The 18892-nt window shown below is 30.7% G+C and overlaps 2 protein-coding genes across 2 annotated transcripts; both read right to left on the bottom strand.

The window, feature by feature from the left end:
* Positions 1–1635: 1635 nt before the first annotated feature.
* Positions 1636–12846, bottom strand: LOC108772769 (receptor-type tyrosine-protein phosphatase U). The gene is made up of 31 exons (XM_018538381.1): positions 12741–12846; positions 12179–12456; positions 11781–11967; positions 11328–11678; positions 11055–11207; positions 10764–10898; positions 10509–10658; positions 10266–10390; positions 9892–10066; positions 9188–9255; positions 8869–9064; positions 8613–8731; positions 8189–8387; positions 7543–7851; positions 7228–7478; positions 7034–7109; positions 6129–6667; positions 5635–5891; positions 5168–5456; positions 4864–4951; positions 4707–4783; positions 4488–4622; positions 4275–4415; positions 3996–4193; positions 3587–3783; positions 3385–3491; positions 2924–3138; positions 2464–2592; positions 2251–2405; positions 1856–1991; positions 1636–1710 (listed from the first exon to the last, which is right to left on the bottom strand). The coding sequence occupies exons 1-31, from the start codon at positions 12844–12846 to the stop codon at positions 1636–1638; spliced, it is 5616 nt and encodes a 1871-aa protein (XP_018393883.1).
* A 2160-nt stretch (positions 12847–15006) lies between these two features.
* LOC108772633 (uncharacterized) lies at positions 15007–18714 on the bottom strand. Its single transcript, XM_018538205.1, has 6 exons — positions 18687–18714; positions 17496–18120; positions 16626–16871; positions 15967–16334; positions 15729–15883; positions 15007–15328 (listed from the first exon to the last, which is right to left on the bottom strand). The coding sequence occupies exons 1-6, from the start codon at positions 18687–18689 to the stop codon at positions 15022–15024; spliced, it is 1704 nt and encodes a 567-aa protein (XP_018393707.1). The 5' UTR covers positions 18690–18714; the 3' UTR covers positions 15007–15021.
* Positions 18715–18892: the final 178 nt, after the last annotated feature.

Here is an 18892-nt window from a genome sequence, read left to right as displayed (position 1 = left end):
AAAACTTTCGGGGAAAATCTATCTTAAATTTCTCTCTTTATTTCTCCTTTTCTAGGGCAAGGTCGCTCAACGAGACACGTTCAAACACGAGCGGGAAATCTCGCACCGTAGCGATTTCGAGCAATCGAGTTCGAGCGGCAAACATGTCCTCCGCGGCCTTGGGTTGTGACATGTCGATCGTTAAGTTTGGCTGACGCTACCTGCCAACGGTTACGATGCCTAGAACGGAACTGCATCGATGCGGAACGATGGGCCATCGCATTCGCGAAGCGCCGTCGCGACGCCACGTGTTCGCCATGCGCACGCACGCACGCACTTTATTCGAAGAATTCTTACCTGCTGCTCCACGGCGGTGCGGCTACGACCGCATAAAATACGCCCTAGTTTCCTCTCGATATTTCCTTGGCCTTTGACGGTTGAACGCTCACACCGGAAATCATATTCTTTCAGCGCGGCAAATTTGCGCTATTAACAGTGACCGGAAACGCGTAGAACACACGTGAGAATTGCGCGCCGGAGGTACTTCGTATGCGTCGTCGCGACGGCTCGCGTCTCTTTGTGGTATGTAGCATGAGCTGTTTATCAGCGAGGTCCACGATGACGGCGCCTTCTGTCGGCGAGATGAAGACTTTACGAGAAGCAGGGATATCCGCAGCTTCGGTCACCGATCGTTGGGTCCATGAAATCTTTACTTTTCTTTTGGCGAATGCCGAAATCTGAGTGTCGGTCACGGCCGTTGAAATTGCATTTCAAACAGGAGTTTTATTTAAATGAATTGTAATTCAATATCACGGAATTTATGAGCAAAGTTCTAGCACGTGATTTTTAAAAGATAGAAGTTAAAATTTATTGTTCTTTTCTTACCGCGCTAATTTATTGAAAAGTTTTGAATCATTAATTGATAAGAAAACGTTAATTTTTTTTAATTTTATGTTTGTATCTATTATAAGAAATCTTTACTACATTTATATTATATATTTCATAAAAAATTTTATCTAATAATTAAAAATTTACAACTACTATAAATATAAAAGATTAGAAGGAGAAAATAATTTACTCGAATAAAAATATGTATTATTATTAATCTGTATTATCTTGAGTATATTGTAAAATTTAAACAAACCAAAAATCGTATCTAAGATTTTTTTTTATTACTGTGAGTTACGACTGATTAAATAAAAGAATCACTTTTAATTATTCATAATTTCATTAAAAAATATCATAAAAATATCATAAAAAATGTCATAAATCAAATTCACTTAGTTGCTAACGATATTACTCACAAAAGTTACATCACTTAACATTTCGAATTAATGGTATGCACATTCCCATATTATCGTATAAAAAATATCGTGTATGTCGCGTATAGGGCGTATCCATAAACACGAAGGTGGTTTACCTTGGTCATACAATATAATAGAAGAACTGAGAAAAGCACAAAGTTATACTCGCTATTATTCTCCATAATACAATATTTTATGTTTCCAAAAATACAGTTGTTGATAAAAATATTTTCTACATTAACCTAAATATTATAATAATATCAGTATTTAATACATGTGAATATTGCAATTCGATTTTTTATTATTATACAATGTAATGCTACTTTATTATCTTAATAACTTATTTTTTAATTTACGAAAAATTCGCATAGGTTTCGAAATACTTCAAATATGTCTCTGCCGCATCATAAAGGTACTCCAGCTGTTCCTAAACATTAAATAAAGTTTCTGACTTAAATATATTATTTCAAGTTTCTTATAATTATTTTTGTATTTTAAGAATGATAAATACGATGTTGTATCCATGAAACGTTCATTAAAGTTTCCTCTTTTCGTTAAAACTATTATATTACCAGGGAATGAACAAAATCTGGTCTTGATCGTCTAACAGCTCGCACTGCTAAAGAAACATCGCATTCTCTTTCGACGGCCATACGTTCTAGCAAGAAACTCAATGCTAGATAGAGACCGCATCCATTTACTCCGTCGCTGAAAGATTATGTTTTTTAATATTTTACAAAACATTGCTTAAAGAAATATATATATAATTAACTCTATAGTCAAATATATGTAATTAATTCTGAGAAAATTATTTAATATTTAATTGTTATATAAATTAATATGAAAGTATACAAGATTATGTAAAAAAGGTTTTTTTATTACTGAAGAAAAACACGATAATTTGAATTATTGTATATGTTTTTCTTTGGACTTAGAATAGTGATATTATATTATATATATTTTTTACTGGCAAAGAGTGACAGTGGGCCCATCGCTTCTCGCAATTCTCTCCGCCGCTTGCCAAAGGGTTACCATCGTTATAACCGGCGGTGGTGGTTGATCCTTTCCAGGTTTCCATTCCATTAAACACAGTATAGTAACAAATTGTTCTCTCGAGGGTTTCTACGACAAAATATCATCAAGTAGGTAGTGACAAATGAAAACTACTGAATTTATCTACCTCGGAATTATCAATGAGCAACAATTTTTGTGACGTATAATACTCAGACTCTACGACTTCCTTCATTATGATATTCAAATATGGAACTGGTTTAAACTCGCCGCTTGCAGAAGCAATGGCGCAGCAAGTCTGAAATTTCAAGGATAAATAGTTGTATTTATGAACACAACTGCATTTATGTAACTTAATTATTATTATTATTTTAATACGATGTTTGAGAGAGATAAAAATATTTTTAAATTATATAATTATGTAAACAATATAAATTAGCTAATTGAGATAGATTATAAAATACTGTAAGCTATCTCAATTAGCTGATTTATATTGTTTACGTAATTATATATATTTAAAAATTACAAAATGAGCAAAATAATTGTTCAAATTATACAATTTAGATTTTGCTAAACGTTTTTTCTTATAAATATAATTTGTATTGATATGTAGAAAAAAGTATACATACAGAATCCTGAAAATCAGGCTGCTGCAACATCAGAATAAGTTCAACTTTGAACTCAGCAATCATTCGCCAAAAATCATTAATTGTTGATGGCATGGGAAGCTGCGTGGCTAGATATTGATTTTGAACTTTTACTCCGTCTACGTAAACAGCGGATAAATAATCGCTGTCTTCGTCTGATGCTGGGTATCTTTTCAAATATATTCTACTAATCTTATCTAAAAAATAAAATAGAAAAATATAATATTGTATGAGAGATATTTTAAATAAATAAAATAGAAAAATATATTTTTTTAAGTATTTCTGATACCTACTATTATATATCAAAAATTTATTGTTAATTACACAAAACATTAATTTAATTTCTTGGTATTTAATTTCTTACCGTCATGTATTAATAATTTGGAAATTAGAATATATGTTTATAAAATAAAATCCTATGTAATTAGAATACGCAAACAAACCTGAAATCAATTCTGGAAATCTGTTTTTAGCTCGATTACACTCCAACAATTGCGGAGGGGATGTAATTTGTCGCAGAGCGTCATCTTGCCATGCAATATTCTGTAATCTAAAGGGTCATGGAATAATTAATTTCTTGTAATATTACCTACCTCAAACAGCTCAAGAATAAACATAAATTAAAATTGAGTTTTTAAGACATACCTTTGCAGTTGAAGCGGCAATTGTTTCTTTAACGCTTTGATTTGTGTCAGTAACATCTCGTTACACGGTAATGTGGTTGGAATAGAAAGCAAACATTCCACTAATGCCAAATGCGCTAACAGATATTGCTGTTTGTTATCCACCATGTTAGCTCTTTCGCTTCTAATGGACGCCGTTTCGGCAAAAACATCGACCAGCTAAACAATTTTATTCAATAAAAATCATTATTTTTCACTAATCTATGTATTAATAAGCTATTTATTAGTGATATCTTGATTAAATGTTAAAGTTGTATTGGGCCGATGTTGAGCCAATGTTTAGGTAACCTACTATGCCAATATTAAATTGTGCCACTAAAGCAAATACTGAATACAGTTAATTATCAAAGCGATAAACAAAATATTATTACCCCTTCCGCTGCTGCTCGACGAAGACAAATGTCGCACAAAATGATGGTCCCGGTTCTTCCAACGCCAGCACTACAATGGACTATCACGGGTCCATTTCCAGGTGGTGTTGCCAATAGTTTCTTCAAGTACGTGACTACAGAGTGCGTGTACAATGGCACACCATGATCTGGCCAAGCCGTATAATGCAGATGTTCTATCTATGATTGTGTATTGTTTAATAAAAGTTGCGTCTCTCTAATATGCGTAAAAAATGTTGGTATATATATATATATATATACTTTACGAGTTTCCTCTCCACAAGTGACAGTAAAAGTTCTGAAGCAATAATCAGCAAAGACATTGTGCTTCGCATTTAGCACAATGATGTCGCCGTATTTCTTCTTCTTGCCAATATCCGGCCAATATTGTTCACATTTTGTCTAGAAAATCATTATCATTAAACTATTTATGCAAAACTATAATTTAATGAAAGCTTATTCCAAAACGCTTACTTTTCCATTTTCGATCACATTTGCCAACATGCAGATAATAAGAACGTTTTCCTGCCAAATCATGCGCCAGAAGTCGATGACTGTGTTGGGTTTGGGTCCTTGTGTTGCTATATAGTGCTTATCCTTTTTATAACCCTTTTTGAATAATTATCAATGTTATGTAACAGAAATATTATTTATATTTCGAAACTGAGATACTTATGATTAATCAGGACTTACGGTGATGTAATTAGCGTTGATGTAATCGGAGTGAGCGTCATCCGGAAGTTTCTTTAATATCACACGCGTTTCGTCATCTGTACAAATCAGCACAAATAGAAATAAGCGATTAAGTTAGTACTGCGCAAAATTATTCTATGGTTGACTTTTTACTTACACGCAATAAGATTTCCATATCGATTTTTAGATTTGTTCTGCGGTAATTTCCCATAATCCCATGATCTAGTTTGTCCTCTTGGAAATGTCTCGAGAAAAGACCGCAAATTAATCTTATTACATTGACATATATTTGTAAATTGCAGTTATAATAAAAGAAATAATATGATTTTCCATAAATTGATAAAGATTTATATATGATTAAAATTTTGTGCTATTTAATTCAATGCGAAAATATAAAGTTCTCAGAAAAATCGAGAAGGCAATTTAATAGTCCAGAATTAAAACTAAAATTGAAAACTTACCTCATATTGTTTATCGAGTAATCCTAATTGTATCGCCTGCTTGACGTAATCTTCGAAATTTTTCACCTTCACTGATGACGACATTTCCGCCTTCTCATCGTTGTTGTTTGCGGTGGCAATCGGTATTTCTGGCGTGGTTGTCCGCGATAGAGATTGTCTATTAGAAGAAATAGACAGATCTTGCTTCGAATTCGATATCGCAGACTTTATTTCGTGCCCAAAGTTCTGAATGTTTTGCGACAGAATCATCTCGTCTTGCATTAACTGCTCAGTCAATTTCTGTTTTTTCCTGTAAAAAGATTACAGTATGCGTTAAATTGCAGTAAACATAAAATGAATCTGTACGGTATTAATATTTGATTTGTGGTATCAATAGATTGTTTTGTTTGAAGTGGTTACATGACAAATATTAACAAATGGATGTAATAGTATTACTTTGTCTTCTAAGAAATAGAAAGATATATTACCTTCGGTAAAAGTAAAAAGCTACGCTTGCCGCAACAAGAAGTAATATAACAGGTACGATCCACGCTTCGTGATGCTGCGATGAAATTTCACCAATAAAAACCGATCTTGTAAGCATAATGGACTCGGTGAATAAATTCCGTTCAGTTACGATAATCATTATATCATAATATCTTTCAGATTTTAATGGACAATTTTTTGCATTACCATAAATATAGTTATCACCGACCTTGAATTGTTTGCCAGCAAACTCACTGGTCTGCCACAATTGAAAGCAAAAATATTTGATTTTAAATATACATTCCAAAGTTATATCTTTTTGTTAAAATTATGACTTAGGTAACGTTAATCTTATTTTAATTAGTTATATATACATAAAACGAGATTACAAATATTAAAAAATTATTGTAGTTAATCAATTATTACTTAAATATTATTGCAAGATTATTCACGATTAAAATCATGCATAGAATTCAAAACTATTTTGTATACATACAGAAGCTTCAGCAGCTACCCAAGCGATTTCGTTCATCTTTATGCCTACTCGCGCTCGTAGTTTCTCAGGTACATTTAAATATTGCTCGCAAAGGTTATGACCTTTTACTATAATGTACATCATGCTATCTTGAGTGTCATTTATAACAAACGGTATATTTAATAAAATCGTGGAATCGAATTTGTTCGCTACATTTAGAACGCTATCAAAAGCTGCAGTTGAAGGCGTACGAACTTGTACGAATTTTGTGTCGCTGGACGTATTTTCAATTGTTACAGCTTGAATATAGATAACGTATTGCGTTGACGGAAACAAATATAATTGTTTGTTGTAGTTTCGCATGTATTGTGTCACCGGATATTCAAGTATTTTATCCATTAATGATCGAGAAAGGCGTCTTCTCAGATTTGAGGAGATTTCTACTATTCGAATGCGAAAAGACTTAAGAGGAGCACCTGTTCTCCAAGGATGAAGCCATTTTAGATCAATCACGCTGTTGTTGTTGATTGTAAAGGTATAATTCCCAGGTGCATCCGGCGCTAAAACGTAAACTGAGTGTAATATTTATTTGAAGCAATAATTAAATTGATTTGTAATATACATCAGCAAAAATGTGAGAAGACACTAAATAATTATTTATTACACATAATAAAATTAAACAGTTTAAATTACAATATATAACAAAAATAGAAGAAACTTCTTCCTAACGTTTTTTTGAAAATTTAGCAAGTATTCATAATAAAGATATGATGCGTTTATAGTAGAGAGAAAGAAAGAGTAAAGATCGCAAATTATGATATATAATATTAATGTGTATATAAATTATAATTTCAATCTCAAGACAATTCATAATGTATTAAGCTTTTATAAGTTATTTCAATTATTAATTAAATTAAAAATTTTACTTGTATTATGAAGCATGTCACGAGTCACGACAACTGGAAGGCCTGGTTCAGTGACGTTTATATTGTACGCAAAAACCTATAATACATATTTTTTAATACAATTTTTATATTCATTATTTTTTTTATTATGCCACATAATTTATTTATATTTACCAGAAGTATTGAAAAAGTCATGGACCTTAACATTATTTTACCTTAATTATTTGATTAAATATCAATGGTTTGTGAATAGCTCTACAAATATAATCATCCCACAAGTCACAAAACTCATTGAATTGAACTTGAATATCTGAGCAACGTTTTTTATAATATGTATCACATAACTGGACACCATAATTACGTAATTTTCCGTTGAGAGGTGGAAGCGGACTTTGCCATCTCAGATATATAATTTCCTTTTGAATATCAAACTCGACAACCTCTAAATTGGTTACTCTGGGTGGAGCTGTTATTTTAATTACATTATAGTCATAGAAAAACAATTATCAAGTATTAATATCAAGTTTTACCTATTGGTGGAGTTTCGAACTCGAATGTTTGATAAGCAGAGGCATTTTCTTTGCTCACAAACTCTCTTATTACGTACACTGTTGCCTTATATTGCTCAAGACCATTTAATTTCTGATCTAATCCTTTCAAATCGATATAATAGAAGCTAGTCTGTTTGGTTGTATTAAAGTATTTAACAGCATCACTAATGCCCTGTATTTTTATTCTGGATTTTAGTGGTCCTGAAATCGTCGTACAATCTTCGGGCACACTCCATGACAGTATCCAATCTTGTATTGTCAACTGACTAAATACTTCTGACGGTATCTCTATAAAGTATATAAATTCTATACGTATATAAATTCACACGAAAATTATATTAGAAGCATTCAAGATCTAACTTAGAGACCGTAAATGGCTTATTCTCATCGGTATTTAGTTTGAAACTCTCTCATGGTCCGAATAAGATTTGATGTATTATCTCTATAAAATCATTGATTCTTATTTTTTTGTGTCAAGCTTATATACATATATATATGTATGATATCAGTATATATATTATTAATGATTATTACAGAAATTAATAAACAATTAAATAAATTAATTGATTGGCGTTTTTATATGTAATATTAATAATAATATTTTTTTTTAATGATATATATATACCAGATTGGGCTGTCTTAAAGGTTGTCTTTGCGTACGTGCTGAAATGTCGTGAATTATAAGCTCTGACCTGCGCACTATAAGATCTGTACGGATGTAAATCTTGAATTGTGATCGTTGGTACGTTTGTAATAGAATTTGTAATTGTGTGATTAATTGGAGCAGATATTTTTAAGTTCTTACAACCAAAGTATTCTTCAACCTAAAATTAATACAGAACATAATAAATTAAAGCACATTCCAATAAAAACTCTAATATTATAATTAAAATAATTAAAATTTGATGTTTGCGTGCGATTTAATAATATCGTGCTTGATCGTAATTACTGTAGAACACTAATGGAAAATAAATTAGCTTGAGATACAAAATTGAGTAATTTTAATTGATTTTAAATGATAACCAATTTTCTCGATGTGCATTTATTACCTTTAAGGATACTTCATATTTCTCTATGTTTCCGTTCGGTTCAAGTGGAGCTCTCCAAATCAGAATAAGTTCTGTATTAGCCGATAACATACTTTGAAGATCTAACACTTTAGATGGGACTGTGAAAAAGAGAGAGAGAATTATATTTATAAAATTTTATTTTTCATAAAGCATATGTGTGCATCACAATATACACATCTATATTGTAAAAATATACAAAAAAACTTGTTCTTTATATATTTTGAAGTAAACTTACTGCCTTCAAGCGTACGAATTTCCTGGGAAAATAATTTATCATTTTTGTGATATATGATCACTTCAAAAGAAGTGTACGACGGCAAGTATTCCAATTCGTATTCAAAAGATGTAGGTACTAAAGTTTTGACTATCGTACTTGTATCTATTTTGGAAACTGTCAGATAATACCAATTTGTCGGACATGAATATAATTGCTTTAATAAAAAGAAACAAAAATAAATTTCATTTATTTTAAAATACTGTGTATATGATAAAATATTCAAATACAATTAGTTAAAAGAGATCTAAATTAAATATAACATAAAATACCTACGTACCGTTGGATTGATTAGCCAATTGATAGTAATGCTGTTTTCTTTAGGCGTTATGTTGAAGTTTTCAACCGCTGCATTGTAATGCGAAGAATTATTATAGAGGAATATTAAAATGATATTTTGATTATTATTCTAAAAATGATTAGTTTCTGAGATAAAAGGAACTTTATTATTTAACAGTATCAAACAATTAATGCAACATTAAACAAGACAAATTAATCAAGACGAAGTGTAAGAAATACAAACAAAAACAATTTTATTTAAAAAATTGTTTGTCATAAACGATCATTCTTCAAAGATATATATACTAGCAGCAAGAAAATTGTTGCATAATCTACTCACTAGATTTGATCCTAATGAATTTTTATTCTAGGGATACTTAAAATTCACTATGAATTTCCTATGTAATTGACGTTTTAAGGAAGCGTATCTTAGATAAATGTATTATAAATACACATATATAACACTCCAGGAATATTCAATAAAGTATGTCAAAGCATGAAACGCAGACTCAGAAGACACATTTGAAGAATTTTTATTTTGTAACAAAATATTCTGCCTTTGTTTACTTTGTTTTCCTTTATTTCTCTTAAATTTTAACTTGTTTAATTTCTAATAGATTTTTATCTCTGGGGACACTTGAAATCCATTGTTTATAAAATAAACATTAATTGATTTAATTCATAATTAAGTAAATATTAACTTACGATTGCATTTAGTCTCAACTACTTTCCAACCACTATGCATTTTTATACCAGCAATATCTAAGAACAAACTGATGTAATAAGTAACACCAGGTTCCAGGTCCTCAAAACTTCCTATAAGTTGCGTCATATTTTGAAATAATATTTTCCATGGTTGCTCAATATTTTCGAGATGTGTCTATGAAAAATGTATCATAAAATTAATTACAAAAAATATCATAAAATTAAATTTGTTCTTTTGCTTTATTATCAAATAGGCGATATCCAAATATTTATATCAATTGTAAATTTTGTTGAATTATAGCAAATTAAATACTAATTCTTGTTATTTTAAGGAATTAAAAAAAAATTGTACTTTAAAATATTTGAAACGTTACTCGAATATAAAAGGAATAAAGAATTGGTATTTTATCATATTCGTCTTTCCATATTATAGGAATAATGGCATGAATAGTCGTCTCGCTTATTGAAATAATTGTAGGTTCGTCGGGCTTGTCTATGCCTGTAAAATGATTTATATATTTGTACACTTGTATCTAATAATAATAGATATTGCTTAATCGATATATATGAAGATAATACGAAAGTGGCATGCATTATATTATATAAAAGATTGTTACTTGTTTGACATAAAGGTGATATGTAAACTTTTTCATTGTTATTGTTGCAACCTTCATTACACTCCCCATTTGCTTTATTACATTCTTCATTGTAAAGACATGAGCCACATGTTTTCATACAGCCATGACCATATGTATGTTTATTACAAGCTGAAAGCTCAAAAATTAAATGTTTAAATATTTTATATACAAAAATATTGCTGAAGTAACATTCGACATATTATTTACATTCAGAACAACTATCTCCCAAAAAACCAAGAGCACACGTGCAACCATCTTCATAACAAAGTTTAACCCCTTTGCAGTCAAAGTTACTACTTAAATGATGTGTACAAGAATATAAACATTGTGGTCCAATCTTTCCTTCAGGACAGTATGTGTCAATATCATCTAAAACATTTTTATATTTTAAAATTATATTTCCAGCTTATAGATTTAAAGATTATAAATAATTTTTCTAATTTATTATTTTAAAGGCTTAATAAATAAATATGATATATTATTAACTTTAATTATATAACATAAATAATAATGATTAGTAGTTACCCAGATTTACATCAAATTTGACGCGCGATAAATGATTCACGGTGGCATGTTCATCATAAAATAATTTTTGGCATGTCTCATTCGGCCAAAAATAGTCATTAACCTGATACTTCCAATCTTCCTGAGAAATTATAAAACCCTCCCTCAAAGCTTCTAAAAAATAATAAAATAATGAAAACTCTTTTGTAATAATTTGTCGAACATGCAAAGTAATTCATAAGAGTAGCATCACGAATTGCGAATATAATAAAAAAAAAGTTATAAGATTCTCACCGTCTTGGGGACATTGACGAACGTTCGCTATCGCCCACAACGGATTCGAACTATGCTTATTTAATCTAGGAATCAACTGGATTATCATTTTACTGTCAGCATTATAGTCGATTGCTGAAGAATTCAGCTTAATTTTGACAGATTGCCACATAGGTAAGCTATGGATTGCTTTCGAACCTTTTGCTGTTACCGTTACAAACACATTATTGTTTGTAAAATCGAGTAAGACTAGATCTGCTTCACATTCGGCGCAAAGACCAATTAACAATTGTATGCACATTGTTCTATTACTAATTTGAAAGATAGGACTTGTTAAAATTGCATTCTTGATTGTCGTATGCAGAAAATTATCTGAAAGATACATATGAGAATATAATTTTTTTTTTCATTATTTGATGCTATAGATTTGAAATAATTTTGATTGATAGAAATTTATTAGAAATCTACACCTACATATATGGAATCGAAGTAACATCGCTGAAGGACTTCTGATAAACATATGATAATTATCGCTCGAAGATTCTTCTTCGTCTGTATATGTCATAATAATCTTATCAGTATCATAAATAATTATTCTCTGCGTCATAGAGTTCCACGTAACAACAAACGTTCGCCATTCACTTTCAGACAGTGGATCATGCTGTATTAATTATTAATTTTAAATGCGGCATAAAGATCTTCCAACAATTTTTGCGGATTTAGATTTTCGAAGATTCTGTTATTAGGATGATGTTGTAAATGTAGGCAATAAAGATCTTAAAGTGATTAATTTTTCTATTTGGGATACGCTTCAGAAACGTTTTTACTATATACGTGAAGCAAAAAAGTACACATTACATATATATATTTACCTTAAAAGAAACTAATGGTTCCCTGCATTTCGAACCTATTGCTGGAAAATTTCCGGGTAAAGGCACTCCCGTTACGCATTTTCGTATGATAGACTCTGTATTAAACCAACCTCCTATTATGATCCAATAACAAGAATCTTTGTTGTAATTTGTACCGTTGCAAATTAATATATGCGCATCGTGAGCTACACGAACCGAAAAAGAGAGCTTTACTTCGGTAGTAAGTTCGATATTTACATGATCATAGGTATCTTTAAGATTTTTATACTCTTCAAATTCTGAAAATTTTAGTTGTATGTTACTTGAAAACATCTAGAAATTATGTTTTGTTTGTAAGGGCCATCACACACAAAATACCTAAGCTATATAACTAATAACATAAGATTCATAGACGAATGAGCATCTTATGTATTATAAATCAACATGGCATTTTTATGTTGGATGCTTATTATTTTAGCGGCTTCATGCAGCTTATGTCATTTTGTGTGTGATTGCCCTAACAGTTTATAATACATTCTGCACATACTACATTCTTTTATCAAACCATAAAAGAGATTTTTACCTTCCCATCGTTGATCAAATACTGGACCCATAGGTGTTTTTAAAGAATTTGTAAGATACCAGTCGTGTTTAGTCCATTCCTCCAAGCAACTTACGTTTTCGTTCATTTTGCAATTTATTGCAGTATTATTGTTAAATGCAATTATATCGCGAAACTCTGAAATAATGATAACGTACGTCTACAACAAATCTATTGCCGCAAATAAATGTAAAAATATTAAATGTTTTATGTGAATAAATTCATTAAAAAAAAATATTAACTATATTTCGGTAAGAGAGAGAGAATCTCAATATATGTATAACAAGTAAAGAAGTAAAAAAAAAAATTCTTATGTGAAACACGTAAGTATATTTTGCTCTGCAAATTATAAAATCGCAGTTTTAATTAATAACTTACGTAAATTATTTTTTACAGGTTCATAATAGTGCCATATTAAGTTGTAGTTCCACACAAGAGCGCCGCCATCATCCTCTGAAAGACATCTCAATTTTATTTTGTCGGGCTTCGTAGATAATAATGATCCACGCAATACAGTTACTTTTCCGAAAATATGTAGCATTTGACTCGCGAAAATAAAAAACATTAGCGCATCCATTGTTGCTTTTTTCGTTTTCAATGAAAACACTCTTGCTTCATAAGTTTTAAGTCATTGGAGTGAAAGGTAAATATAAAGCAATTATATAATAAAATAAATATTATATATCTAATTATTAATTAGGTTACTTCACACTATGTCACTTTAAAAAAAATTGTATCAAGTTGGAATAATAGTCTTGTCTATCGAATACATTTAAGTAAAACTTGCATAATCAAGTTACTATCTTTTATTAGAAAACAATAACTTGGGCTTCAATTGCTTCAATCACGATAATTCGATTTAAACGATAGATTAGTAAGAGAATTAAATTTATATTGAAATTTTTAATTTGTGTTACACTATCCAGACTGTTGGACGACAGGCAATAACTGGTAGAAAGGAACTTAACTTCCTTCTATAAATCCGCGATAACAGATTCCGTATCTTCTAAACGTGTCTGACACATCAGGAAATGACGATTCTACAGGATGTATGTACATAAATATATCATTGTTATATTATATTAGAATCAAATAATACCGTGAATTGATTCTACATTAGTGCATTACGCAAATAAAAATTTAAAATGAGGTAAATGAAATAATATCTAATAAAGGCTTATAATTTATGAGAAGGCACATTTTTTATAATAATAAAATTATATATGATATGATTAAAGATATTTTTATATTGTTATATATGGATATTTATTTATATTTTAATTTTTATCTATAAAGTTTTGAAAAATATTTCGCTGTTTTCATGGTCAAATAACAGATTTGCATAAAATAAAAAAGTTTTAATAAAAATTTACAGCTTGCCACAAAATTTTATAAATAATTATGTTGTATATAAATTTAATATTCGTAATAAGCAAGGACGGAAATAAAATTGTATTTAAATATTCTTTGAAATTTTATTATACAGTATATTTTCACATAATTTTTCTTTTCTATAAAATACTTCATACAAAATAATAATCATTATAAAAAATAAGTTGTTTTTTATATCTCCAATTTGAAATTTTTGTACGTGGAAATGGTATCATGACTTGATAGTGTCATTTACAAGGCTGTCTAATACGTTATAATATAATAATAATAATAAGTACACATGATTTATTTTAAATGTAATAATTTTTAAACAATTCGTGTTTATGAGAATATAAGAATTTTAATGTACGTATTTACATAAATAAGGAAATTTTAAAGAATTTATGAATTTTAATGGAATAAAATTATAATTTATAGAGCACGAGCGACGGTCCTTATAAGCAATATTATTTAACAGTACTTATAAACAACAACGATCTCTAGGTTGTATATGTTTGAATTTTTTACTAAGATCTCATTATATATATTCGACTGAACAGAAGAGTAATTTTAAAATTTTGAAGATTAGTTGAAAATTTATTAACTTCAATAAACATTTTTTGAAAAATGTCATATTTTTTCATTCATAGCACAACTTTTTCTAAAGTGTATTCTTAGTAGGTTGACTCTTTGAACAACTTATTTCGTCTCTATATAGATATTTATAATATAAAATAAAAAATATTTTTCAACTATATATATGTCAAGAATATTTACCATATATATGATTAAACTGCCTTATAGTAGCATTTTTACATATCCTCATCCAGGAAGAACAATTTTAAAATAAATGTGATTATATTTAACAATCGTCGCAGAATGGCATTATGATTTAAGGAGAGAACCGTGGTATCCAAGAATGTACTCGTCTGTGACGTCCAAGATTGCATTTTGGTTTCAGAAGAGCCACCATGGCTAAAGCAGCGCCTAAAACCGACACACCGCACAGAGCACCGGCAGTGACGTCGTGAAGAGGTGTGCCATCCTTTGGGGATTTAGCTGCAAGTAGCAAAAGACCAGCACAGCTCAATGCCGACAGTCCAGCTAGGCCGAGTCCTGTCCAGGTCCTTCGCAGACTTCTACATGCACCTGCTAAAGCACAGCAGGCACCGCAACCGACTGCACTGTCAAAATAGTATCTGAAAATATTTTTGTATTGAATGTTGATTACAAAATTATTTGACATTTATGTATATAAAACACATGCTTCTAAAATGTTCTATAATAATTATTATAAAAATTATAATTACTATTTAAATAAAACTGACATCAAATATTGTTAATAATTCTTATTTAAAAAGTTTTTTTTAAATAATAAATATAAGATAAAACATCAGGATGTGTAATATATATATATATATTAAAGATTATTATTAATTTTGAAATTTATTTCAAGTTTATGGATCTTCTTACGCATCTTTTTACTCTCCCTCCCTCTCTCTCTCTCTCTCTCACTCTCTTAATTTTTATTAACTCTTTGATAAGTTTATCTTAAATTAAAAAAAATTAATTATTTATTGAAATTAGAAAATTTTCTACCTTCTTCCTTGCGACCAGGACAGATACAAGGCAAGACCGCATGTAAGAAGACCGACTAATATGAGAAGTATTGGTGCGCTCTTTCTATCACTTTTTTCCAAATTGCTCGCCAGAGTGGTATTTGCATCGCTATTCGGTGGAGATAATGGTGGTACCTAATATACGAGAAAATCTTTGTTAAACTGATAATTATTTCTTTTTATCTCTGTCGCATCATTATCTGCCTAATATCACTTACGACGGCAGTTCGAGCCAAAAATGCGCTTTCTACGCTTTGATAATTTTTCTTATCAGCAGGTATCATTTGATACTTGGACGATCCAGACATCATCGGCATGGACTCAAGACCGTTTTCTGTGTAAGCATAGCGAGGTGGTGGCTCATGACTCATATTCATTAAATCGACTGGGGCAGTACCGACATAACGAAGTCGACCACAATTATTGGCTGGACAAAGATCCTGTTGTCGTGACGAGTTCTCTAACAGAGGAAGACATCTGCGAGCTGATGATTCTTTATTAGGTGTCGAAGTCTGAGGTCCTATAGGCGAGAAGGCTCGCTGAGGTGTGTTTTGAGGAGTCGTACGCGTTGGACTAAAAGTGCGACCTGATAAAAATAAATAAAAAAAAACATTTTATTTTGATAATTGGATAAGTATTTATAAATTAATTAATATGATATATGAGATCAATAACTTAATGAAAGTATAGTACCTAAAGAATTCAAAGATATTTTTCATTTTTAAGCACATTTCTTTATAATGTTGTACTTTCTATTTTGTGACAAATTGATCAAAGTTTAATTTATACAATATTTATTTATTACTATGTCATAAAAATGTTATTTATTATTATATTATAAACATCGAATAGGATAATGCAATAATAAATTTCGGACCATTTGGAGATCCGCCAGGAGTGAGCGCCCTTCGTTGCGGTGTGGTGGTTTGATTGAAAGATTGTTGCCTCTTCGGTGATAACGTTCTCTCTTCAGACCTGGATCTCGGTTTTCTGGGTGTAGATAATATTTCGTGTAATTTTTGAGTAGCTAAATTATTCTTCGGAGATACCGAGAGTTCTTGTACGTTTCTGTCGGGAAGCGCTGGCGGAATTTCTTCTTGCAAAGGCACTCTGACGTAACGACCTGTTGCAATTGTACAAATTTGAATAATAATTTATGTATTACAATAACATTGTTTTTGGCTCGTAGCCCTTTCAAATTATTGAATAATTTATATATTATATCTACTTTTATATTTTATAAAGTATTAGTCAACATCAGGCAAAAAATTTTTAAATACTCCTTGAAACCAACTGCAAAAAATAGAACAAATGATTTGATTTATGCAATTCAACAACTATCATATTATATTGCAGATTTGGGTAAATAATTTTTAAACGAGTAAATGGATCCAAATAAACTTTTGCATAAATATTTATTAGAATTTTATTAGTATATGTATATTAAAAAATTTGATTTAATTTATAATACTACTTTCTTATCAAATTTGCAAATAAATACTGCAAAATTCGATTTTACATCAAAATTAAGAAAAAAGCATTAAAATTGAATAATTTTTAGATTAAAAAAATTGTACTTAAATTTGTACAGATAATTATGAATGTATATAATAATAAAATCTAGAGATTTTACATATTTTTAATATTTTTAATAATTTAAAATGTGACCCATCCTTAAATAACCGATGACAAACACAAAGAAAAGTTTTTATATTTCAAAAAGTAAAGCTAAACGTTGAATAATTACCCTGCGGAGTGTTGATATGTCGAGGTGGCGATTTTGAATTGCTCCATTGCGAGTCATCTTCTTGGTAATCTTGATCACCCGGTATAACAGCATATCTACCGGCATTGCTACGACACGTTCGCGTCTGCGGCCCTCCTCGATCGTCTTGGTTGGTTGCTGGCGCGGAACGTTGTTGCACCTGCTGGTGTGGAATGAACTCGTACCTCGACGAGTTCCTGCGCGGCAACTGGCTTCTCTCCGCCTCGTCCTGCTCTATGTATTCGTATCTTAAGGACTGGTTGTAAGTCACGCGAGACTCCTCCACCGGAAGACTGGCGTATCTCCTGTGCGTGGGGGCCCTGTTACCTTCCAAATAACAATACCGATCCCGCGACTCACAGACATTCAGCGTTGTCTCTGGCGGAGCTTGGAAGGCCGGATTGCTCTGACCCACGACGTGACATTGCAATTGCAACGGCGGCGGAGGCGGCGGTAAATCGTCGCTTCCTTGAAATTGCTGTGGCGGCGGCGGTAGATCGTTAACATGATCGTCCGGGATGTACTCCGATTGACGGCAAAACGACGGATTCGTGTAGCAATGCACCGGCACCGATTCAGGTGGCTGAGCCATGATTGCTGTTCGTAACTATCTCATCGAATGACGTGTATTTAGCTTGTTCGATAAAAAAAAGAAAAATAGACGTTTTTTGCAATGCAATCTTTGAGCGTTGAGAAACTTAGAAGATAAAAATGATTATAAATGAATAAAAAAAAGAAAATGGTTAAAATGAAAAAGAACGAAGAAAATTAAGAAAATAAAGATCAGAGGAGATGATTAAGAAAGGAAGATGATTACGAATTAGGTTGAGCTGGTATGACTCTAATGAATCATACCAGCATTAACTTGTAGAGATAAATTGAGAGTTAGATGGTTAAATCTGAGACGTTATTAGCTAAATAAGTAGTACGCTTAACAAGATTGGAATAACTTCTTGGTGAATTTTTACGGGCTGTCGCAAATTCCGTCGAAATATAATGTTCTCTAAATCCGAGTATAAAACACGACAAGAATTAATAAATATTTTGTTTAGCGTACTTCATTAATAATAATTGATTCAAATTTTTTGCGACAGCTTTTGCAATGCTGAGTATTTAAAAGTACATAATCACAGGCGTGTCAGATCTTCAAAATACATAAAAAAAATTAAATACCATGTAGCACTGATAAATCTCACTAATATTGTTGACACTCTCTTTTCCGATCACGCACAAATTGGTGAGTCTTCTAAGCACTGTTATGCATTAACTAGGAATCAACATAAATATTCAAAATCACTAGTATTTAAGATCGATTGACGAGTATAATTAGCATACTACTGACATAAATAGGAGATCGCCAAGTCTCCAATGCGAAATTC

The sequence above is a fragment of the Cyphomyrmex costatus genome, unplaced genomic scaffold, assembly GCF_001594065.2.
Source record: "Cyphomyrmex costatus isolate MS0001 unplaced genomic scaffold, Ccosl1.0 scaffold193, whole genome shotgun sequence".
Classification (NCBI taxonomy): Eukaryota; Metazoa; Arthropoda; class Insecta; order Hymenoptera; family Formicidae; genus Cyphomyrmex; species Cyphomyrmex costatus.
The sequence above is the reverse complement of the archived record's forward strand: the minus strand, read 5'-3'. Positions and strand labels throughout refer to the sequence as shown.